Source organism: Centroberyx affinis, unplaced genomic scaffold, assembly GCF_046629955.1.
Source record: "Centroberyx affinis isolate AG114_WGS23_722 - 3 ecotype Tasmania unplaced genomic scaffold, CSIRO-AGI_Caff_v1 ptg001966l_1, whole genome shotgun sequence".
Lineage (NCBI taxonomy): Eukaryota > Metazoa > Chordata > Actinopteri > Beryciformes > Berycidae > Centroberyx > Centroberyx affinis.
The window spans coordinates 130001-139557 of NW_027280317.1; the positions used below are offsets into that span (position 1 = coordinate 130001).

General features: G+C 41.8%; 1 protein-coding gene across 2 annotated transcripts; it reads left to right on the plus strand.

Annotated features, from left to right (window-relative positions):
* Positions 1–91: 91 nt before the first annotated feature.
* Positions 92–8139, plus strand: mpx (myeloid-specific peroxidase). 2 transcript variants are annotated; one of them, XM_071530726.1, is made up of 16 exons: positions 92–138; positions 325–396; positions 588–675; positions 937–1112; positions 1296–1428; positions 2718–2847; positions 2929–3135; positions 3249–3612; positions 3813–3973; positions 4086–4344; positions 4432–4602; positions 4717–4954; positions 5477–5694; positions 5830–5867; positions 6175–6237; positions 7142–7295. In XM_071530726.1, the coding sequence occupies exons 2-16, from the start codon at positions 327–329 to the stop codon at positions 7154–7156; spliced, it is 2331 nt and encodes a 776-aa protein (XP_071386827.1). In that variant the 5' UTR covers positions 92–138; positions 325–326; the 3' UTR covers positions 7157–7295. The 2 variants fall into 2 exon arrangements, with proteins under 2 accessions (XP_071386827.1, XP_071386826.1); XM_071530725.1 differs by lacking the exon at positions 5830–5867 and having other exon boundaries at positions 7142–8139.
* The last annotated feature ends 1418 nt before the right edge of the window (positions 8140–9557 follow it).

Here is a 9557-nt window from a genome sequence, read left to right on the forward strand (position 1 = left end):
ACTGATAGTAGCCTCACCTGAACAGCAGTACTGGGGGCGAGGCCTCAGGCTGTCTATAAATAACCTGCATCACTTACAGCGGGCACAACACCAACTACTTCAGATTCTGAAGTTCATAAAGAATCTTCAAAGGCACTGGTAAGAAGATTTTTATATTTCTCTCTTTCTCTTTGTCTCTTTTTTTATTTCAGTCTCTGGTTTTTAAATGTTATGCTGCACATTTAGATAGTACATTTAGATAAATTGTTATTTTTGTATACCTCTTGACAACAAATGCAGTGAATTGATTTTTGATGCTGAATAATCTTTCATCGTATGTTTCAGAGATGAAGCTGCTGTTCTGTGTCCTTCTCACTCTGGGCCTCGGCCTGGTGCCCAGTCACTCCAAACCATCAGGTACATCCTTTATACAATTGACAGGCTTCTAAAATTGTTATTCCCAATCATGCCTGAATTTGTAAAGTTATATCACTGCATATCAACCTACTCTGGTCTTGACCTTAACCATGACATACCCAACTTTAAAGTTTCAAATCCTTTTGTCATATGATGATTAACTTCATATCTCTGTTTCTTTTCATTTGCAGGGGAAGCTCTCGGCAGTCCTTTCCTCAAAAGTTGTTTTGAGGAAGCAAAGAGAATTGTCGATGATGCATACAAGTACTCCAGAGAAGAGTGAGTCAACCTTATAGATTACTTCATCCCACATAGTATATATAGTATCAGTATAATTCCTTAGCTTTAGTAATTGCAACTGTTTGAAAGGTCTTGTATGCGATGTTTACCCATTCATAGCCAATTGATTTGTGTCAGCATTGGTAACAAATGCTCACAAAAGGCTGGTGTCAGTTTCTCAGAAAAACAAAAAAAAAGAATCCCCCCACTATTTCTGGGACCTTAACCATGTGTCCACATATGTAAATCTTCCTCTGTCAGGAGTCTCAGCAGAGTGCGCAGGGAGGTGGTGAAGCCTCACGACATCCTCCGTCTCATGAAGCAGCCCCGTGGAGACACGCGCTCAGCAGTGAGGTCTGCAGACTACCTCGCACAAACCCTCCGACTGCTGCACGACAAGGTCCACCATGTGCACAAACGCTCGCTCAATGCCACAGGTCAGGGGTGAATTTAATACTGTTTTTGTGGGAATTTTTCCTTGTTCTCATTGAGGGTCAAAGGTTGGAGGTGTCTGTTTCATAATGTGTGAGCCAAATAAAAACTGGCTTGACTTGACATAAAAATGAAAACAGATAGGCACAAACACTGAATCCTCTAAATCTGTTTCTCACGTTCCTCAGATTTACTCACGGCTGAGCAGCTGAAGAGCCTTACCGACATCACCGGATGTTCAGGTCGGGTCAGGATCCCATCCTGCCGCACAATCCAAAACCTTGACAAGTATCGCACAGCCACCAGCGTCTGCAACAACATGTAAGAGCAACAAAGTATTATGACATGAGACAGCCTTACATTTTTAAGATTTTTTAATCCAAGTATCAAATATTTTGATATTTTGTTTCTATAACGTCAGTAGCTTTATATGGACAACATATTGATCAATGAAAACCTGTATAGCTTTTATTTAGATGAATGAGCAAAACTTTTTATGGCATTTTTATATAATATGAAATCTAAAGTGGTCCTTTTCTCAAAACACTCCCTTCTGACCAAGCACATTATTTTAACTTTCTTGGGAGGTATATTACATTTGGTAATTTACTTTGAATTTACTGACATATTTCTTTAATATCTTTTTATCACTTTCATTTTTGGAAAAAAAGCAAGCGCACATTTAAAAAAAAAAAAAGCACAAAAGCATATTTTTAAAAATGCATGCAGTGTTTTCATTATAATTCATGTTGGATTAATGGAAACTTGGCTTGAATCTGTTTATTTCATGACCAGTGGTGGGGAAAGTTACTTTTGAAACTAACTAACTAGTTACTTTACTAAGTTAGTCTTTATTATTATTATTTATACTGTAGTAGTTTCAAGTTACTCACTTAAAAACGTGACTTTAAAATACCTTCTGCTGATGACCTCACTCTTATTGTGCAGAACTGAGTACACAATCTATTGTTATCTAAAGAAAACATCAACCTCTGAAAGGCAAGGGAGCTTTCTTTTATTTGGGCACCACTGATATACGATAAACTAGTGAAGCAGAGCCTTGATCTTGCCTGGTCTCAAACTAAACAGCAGATAGCGCTCACAACACGCTGGCAAGTCCTTTCAATTCTCCAATGCACAGCTTACAGTTAACAATAATGTTCCTAATGTTCCTTTTCTTCGATCAGTTCAAAGTAATGCAAATATTTCCAAGTTATGAAGTTTATTGTGTTGCTGGTCATGTAGTGCAATACTTTATTTTTTTTTCTTTTTAGTTCTAACTGAAAATTTAACCATTTTAACGGAAAATAAAAGTAATGAAATGCAAGTTTAGAAGGTCACTCATGACTGATTGCATAAATTGAAAAATGAACTCATCAAGTTACCTGTTACCACAAAAATGTAATCTGAGTACTATATGAAATGTAACCCACTGCCTCCAACACTGTTCATGACTGAGAGTCAGGGAGGCTGAGTGGTGCTTACAGTTGAGGAAATGTTTGTGCAATATGTCTAAACATCTTGGGCCACACACCGCAGAAGATGTGTACATTTCCCTCGGGTTTCTCAAGTGAAGTTTCCAAATGTCGATCTTTCATGTTTGCTTTTAGGAAGAAACCTCGTCTCGGAGCCTCCAACACCCCTTTCACCCGCTGGCTGCCTGCCCAGTATGTTGATGGAATCTCCGAACCAATGGGGTGGGACATGAAACGGAAGTTCAACAACTTCATGCTCCCCCTGGTATGCTTGAAATACCTGACTATCGCCTTGAATAAAATACATTTTGACTATCGAGAATATAACCAACCAACTCTCCTCCAGGTCAGACAGGTCTCCAACAACATCCTAAACACAACGGATACGGGCGTGGTCAGCGACAATGAGTTCACTCACATGGTGACCCTGTTCGGCCAGTGGAACGACCACGATCTCACCTTCACACCCTTCTCACCCAGCATCCGCTCCTTCAGCAACGGTGTGAACTGTGAGGAAAGCTGCGAGCGCACTGAGCCTTGCTTCCCCATTCCGGTTGGTGACACGGCTCACAGCCAAACTCAGACACTTTCCATTACGTTACCCCGCTGTGTTTTCAGTAAAAGATCCTGTCCCTAACCTCTGGCTTTTGTTTTTTATACAAACAGATTCCTCCCCGCGATCCCCGCTTTCCCACTGGCCCAGACAGCTGCATCCCCACATTCAGATCGGCACCCGTTTGTGGAACCGGATTCTCAGCCTATAATTTTGGTGGAGAGGCCAACAAGAGGGAGCAGATCAACGCTCTGACAGCCTTCCTGGATCTTGGCCAGGTGTATGGCTCCGAGGAACAGCTAGCGCTTAACCTTCGCAATCTCACCAGCGATGAAGGCCTGCTGCGTGTCAACGAGAAGTTCAGAGACTCTGGGCGAGAGCTGCTGCCCTTCAACACTCTCCAGGTGAAGATGTGCGCCACACGCGGAAGAGTCACCAACAACACAAATGCGCAAGAAGTGCCCTGTTTCATTGCAGGTTAGTGTGAGCTCTGCTTGTGCCTGAGATTGAAAATAAAACCTTTGAATCTGAAGAAGAAATGAACACCACAAATAAAGTATACTATTGTTGACTACTATTGTTGGCAGGATGCAAATGGGTTGTAATGATTTATGGCAGCTTTCTTGTGAAAACAGCTGTATGCCATCGTTTGCTTTATGTGTGTTTCCGTCTTTCAGGTGATGTCCGCGTGGATGAGAACATCGCCCTGACGTCTATTCACACACTGTTTATGCGTGAGCATAACCGTTTGGCCCGTGAACTGCGGAGACTCAACCCACATTGGGACAGTGAGACACTCTACCAGGAGGCTCGCAAGATCATGGGTGCTTACACACAGGTAACAGAACCAGCTCTGTCAGTACTCATATTTACATCTAAATCTCCAATGTGTGTCTGATGCTTCACTACTGCACCTTAATGACTTACACCAAAAACATCTCTTCCCCTAGGTGTTTGTGTTCCGGGACTATCTGCCGCATATTGTGGGTGACGAAGTGATGCGCACACAGCTCGGCCGCTACCCCGGCTATAATCCCAACGTTGACCCCAGCATTTCCAATGTGTTTGCAACAGCGGCATACCGCTTTGCCCACTTGGCCATCCAGCCTATGTTGTTCCGTCTGGATGCAAACTACAGAGAGGATCCTCGGTTTCCCAGTGTCCCCTTGTTCAAGGCCTTCTTCGCTCCCTGGAGAATTATCTTTGAGGGTGAGTGGTAAAGTGATAACTGCACATCTTTCTATTACTCAGTATAAAAAAGTCAGCTAACATGCTCTTCTGGCTCTTCATGTGTAGGTGGCATTGACCCTCTGCTCCGTGGTTTGATTGGACGTCGAGCTAAACTGAACACTCAGGATCACATGATGGTCGATGCTCTGAGGGAGCGGCTCTTCCAGTTCGTCCAGGAGCTGGCTTTGGACCTGGGCTCTCTCAACATGCAGAGGGGACGTGACCATGGCCTGCCTGGTACATGCCTCACTCAGACTTTTACCAGCGCATAAACATCTGTTAATCCTGCCAGATGTTTCATCTCTTTTCTTCGTTGTATATTTTTGTAATGTTTGTTGTTTACTCCACTAGGCTACAATGCATGGCGCAAGTTCTGCAATCTGTCTCAGCCTAGGAATGAGGCGGAACTGGCCCGGGTCCTGAACAACACAGTCCTGGCCCGTAGGCTGCTGCAGCTCTATGGCACGCCTGCCAACATCGACGTCTGGCTGGGAGGTGTAGCGGAGCCTTTCGTCCGCGGTGGCCGCGTCGGGCCTCTGTTCGCCTGCCTCATCGGAAACCAGTTCCAGAAGATCCGCCAGGGTGACAGGTGATTAAACCTGTGTGTGTGTGTGTGTGTGTGTGTGTGTGTGTTTGTATGTGTGAGAGGGAAAGAGAATACATACATGCAGGTATAATATATGCATTTTATCAGTCCTACTCTATGGAATAATATTCATTTTTGTGTCTCGTTAGACACACATCCGGACATATGGGACTTTATTACTTGGGTTTTGACTCACTCTTCTCTGCAGCCCAGTACAGTAACTAGGACACAATTTGTCTTGAAAAGCGTTTTTCACCAAGTGAGGAGAATAAGACTCACTCATTGGCTGAGGAGATGAACAAGCCACAGTGCCACATGGCTTGTGGTTGGCTAAGTGAGCAGTGTGTGCTGTTGGCAATCTGAATTTGAAATTAATTTTAATTCAGTTTAGAAAGTTAAATTCACAAAAAGTCGCATTCAATTTCTAATTGTGACAATATCACTAAATTAAATTTATGTAATTCATTCATGCAATCTCTGTTGGCACTAATCTCTTTCCACTCTACTCTTCTTTGCACTTTGCAGGATGTGGTATGAGAACCAAGGCATCTTCACCCCCAGACAGAGGTCCGCACTGTCCACCGCCAGCCTGTCCAAGATCATCTGTGACAACACTGGCATCAACAACGTCCCCCAAGACCCCTTCCTTACCTTGTCACGCAGGAACAGGCCCGTCCGCTGCACCAGCATTCGGCGCCTGGACCTGTCGGCCTGGAGAGAGAGACCCTGCACAGAGAACTCAGGTGAAAAAGCACTGCATGAAACTATTTTTATTTGACATTTTCACGCACTATATGTTTCACCAAATTGTTCAATTGGTTTCTTTACCAATCACTTGTATGAAAATCATATTTCATATGTGGTGTTTGGTCTTGCAGGCCCAGGTTCTAACTGTGATGAAGTCGGTGCAAATGAGGTCAGATTCAGTGCTGCTTTTTCTGCGTTATATGGTCCTAATTGGTACAATGCTATGATCAACTTTTAATAATAATTTAATAATGAAATCACACCTACTGGTAATTGTCATGTAATGGACCAAATTTACACACTCAAATCATACAGTCTCTGTTTTCCTCTAATTCTGTCATCTTGGTGGAAGGTGTCTTAGCTCCAAATAAGAACTGGTTCATTCATTCCAGCACATTTTATTTATTTATTTTAAATATAATTCCCTAAAGTATGACGTTAAATAACCTAAACTTCTGCATCCTCTTGCTATGCAGATTGTGAACTTATTCCTGGACCGGCAGGACCCTCTGGACCACCCGGACCCCCAGGAGAACGAGGTAGTCAATTCACATATGTTATGTTTTATTTATGTTAGTATTTATTTATCTATTTAAAAGATGTATATGCACTGTACATATACTGAATGTCTTTTAAATGGCTCCAAACTTCCAAATAATACAAACGATATGAAGTCACAGAGATTGAACATGAATGAATGATGATACTGAACAATAATAATAATAATAGTAATAATAAACTTTATTTATTATTAACACAACAATAATAAACAAAAGTTTAGAAACGTGAAATTTGCCAGATGTTAATTAAACACAGGGTTGAAGAAAAATAAAACAACAAAAAAAATCTAAGTTGAAAAATGATTCAAAATAAACTATAAAAGCCTGTCTGTAAAAGAGGTGATTTGTGAAAATATGACACTTTGCTAAAGAGGTTATTCCAAAACCGATGGGGCTGGAGAGCAAAGGCCTGATCAGCTCACTCCAGCTCAGAGGGGGTTAAAAGACCTGCAGTAGCTATAGCTCGGATCCAGACCGAGGGGTGAAGTCAATTCTAAAACTAACAAATTGGGGCAATATGGTCCAGAGATTTATATTTTAGTTTTCATCTGAGTACTGTAGAATCTGGGTCAGTACTATGGCTCTCTGATTGGGACAGGAGAACAGGGCATAAAGGCGGGATGACATCAGCTTACGCATCTTACTTCTAACAGTCTTTCGTAATCTATCTTTCTTTTTTTATACTTTGTGTCATCATTTTTTTTTTTTTATATCAATTTTTTTTGTATCATTTTTTTTATTTTTATTTTCTATTTTTCAAAAATACACCAGACGCAAAAGCCCCCCCCAAAAAAACCCAAAAGATTCAAATTCAACAGTCTACGACAAAATCATAATCCATCCTTCAGTCTGAATGTGACGTTGCCTGTGTGTTTCTCCCCAGGTGCCCCAGGAATAAGAGGCCCCCCTGGACCAGCAGCCGCCAGCGTCAATGCAACGCAGCTACACTCTGCCTTTTCTGTCCGACTGGGCGATTACAATCCCTCTTCAAATAAAATCATACATTTCCGTCAGATCATCTACAACGGACAGAACCACTACAGCACAAGGTCGGGGCAGTTCACCTGCGCCATCCCCGGCGTCTATCAGTTCAGCTTCGTCTGCACGTCCTTCATCCGCGTGGGAAGCGTGGACCTGTGGCGCAACGGCGAGCTGGTGCTGCACAGCTACAAGTTTTTCCAGGGCGGTCGCCAAACGTCAACGGGAGACACAGTGCTGCAGCTGGAGCAGGGGGACAGGGTGTGGGTGGAGGCCAGCGGTGGGACCAACGGCCTGAGCACCAGCAGCTCCTTCTCTGGACACCTGCTCTACTCTGTGTGACTCTGTGTGCACAAACTCTACCTCTCCGGACCGCCTCCCTCCAGCAACGCAGTAGTGGCCTGTCTGCTTTAGGATCTGTAAACGAGTTAATTTTCAGTGAATCAGGTCATATCAGATATTAATTTGTATTCATTTGCTATAATTTTTTCAGTCAGTAGACCAGTCTAGGGCAACCACAAAACTGTACACACGTTTTATATGTTTTACATTTTCCTGGAATATGAACGAATCGTCACACTTGGAGCACATAATGAACATGAAATGTCATTGTAGCAAAGCTGTAATATTAATTACTGAACACTGTTACATCACGCAGTCTACTGCACCGAAACTTCATCAAGTTATTCAGCAGTAATGGCCTACTTTGATGACGGCGTTTACCAGTATTATATGAAGTAGTTTATTCGACTTGATTGTTTTGAACAAACGTTTTATGCATTGATGAAATTTTTAGGCATGCCTTGAATATTTTGTGCCTTGTGCTGTGTCTGCGTGGCTTATTTTACTGTAACTTTCTAAATCTGTTTTATTTTGCACTCAGTAATTAAAAAAGAAACTAAGCAACAAGAAAATTGTTTTTTGTTTTATTTATTTTATTCACGAGGCATTATGAATTGCCTGGTTGACATCATATCCACCCTGAAATACAAAAAAGAGAGAGCGGAAAATTGCCAACAAAATTTAACAGAACAAGGAAGCAGATGCAAACATTAATATAATGTAAAATTTGGCTTTATATGCAGACCAGAAACACCAAAAACAAGAGCGTCTCAAGGCAGCATCAAAGTACATCAGAACAAAGATAGAGCGCATTATGGCCTTAAGTTCCATCCATGCAAAAAAATACATTGACATTGCAAAAATTGGGAAATCATTTTAAATATATACAAAACTACTGCATGTCATATGTTAAGATCATCATCTGCTGCAGAGATGTTTGTGATCTACTTTCCAGAAGAAAATGACTTCTTGATTTTCTCAAGCTTTAAGCTGCATCTGCAACACTGGTGGTTTGACCATCATCAGTTTTTTTTATATGAGAACTCACATGATCTGTTATGTGAGCCTGACATATGAACACAGTTTGCTTCAGTTAATTCCCCTGGTCTTACTTCTGATGCTTTTAGCTAAGTGAGTTCCTTTTGTTAAATCCTCCTGGCTCATTCATAGTGAACTGCTCACTCAGTACTTCCCCCTTCCTGTCAGTCTGAGGGTTTGAACTGAAGTGGATCAAGCCTAGATGCTTTGATTTGTGGAAACATTTTGACTCAAACTAGAGGGTGAACCTGGTCAATTGGCTTTGCTTTGACACGGCTCTCAGTAATCCAAATGGAGCAACATTAGCCAACGTGTAATCTCCTGTAAAAACAATTTGAAAGTATACCTCCTGTAGATGGAGCCATTGTTCTGTTTTAAACAAATGACATTTATGAGACTGAACTACTGTAATGACATCAACAGGTGTTTATAAAAGATTTTATGACAACTAGGCCTTGAATACACTGTATTTGAAAAGACAATATTTCCATCAAATGTACAGTTGTAGAGTTGTAGAGCCGCTGTTTGGTGGAAAACATGTCAGCTTTTGAGGATATAAGAATTAACAGCCTAGTGTACTTATTGATGAACATTAATTCATTTTCTTTACCTGTCTATTCTTATTCAGGGATACAGGGGGCTAGAGCCAATCCCATCATGCACTGGGCAGAAGGCAGGGAAACGGGTTGTCAGTCCATCACAGGGCGAACACAAACAGACGGACAAACACACTCACTCTTTCATTCACACCTATGGGCAATTTAGAGTCTCTAATCCATCTGACCTACATGTCTTTGGACAGTGAGAGGAAATTCAGGCGAACATGAGGAGAACATGCAAACTCCACACAGAAAGGACCAGGAGATGAGATGAGATTCAAACCCAGGACCTTCCTGCTGTGAGGCAACAGCACTCACTGAGCATATTGATGAGCATGTCTT

Coding starts and splice junctions, on each gene's coding strand:
- mpx (XM_071530725.1), top strand. CDS start 327: ATGAAGCTGCTGTTCTGTGTCCTTCTCACTCTGGGCCTCGGCCTGGTG. Junction 3,974..4,085: donor TCATGGGTGCTTACACACAG/GTAACAGAACCA, acceptor CTCTTCCCCTAG/GTGTTTGTGTTCCGGGACTA. Junction 4,603..4,716: donor ACGTGACCATGGCCTGCCTG/GTACATGCCTCA, acceptor TTACTCCACTAG/GCTACAATGCATGGCGCAAG.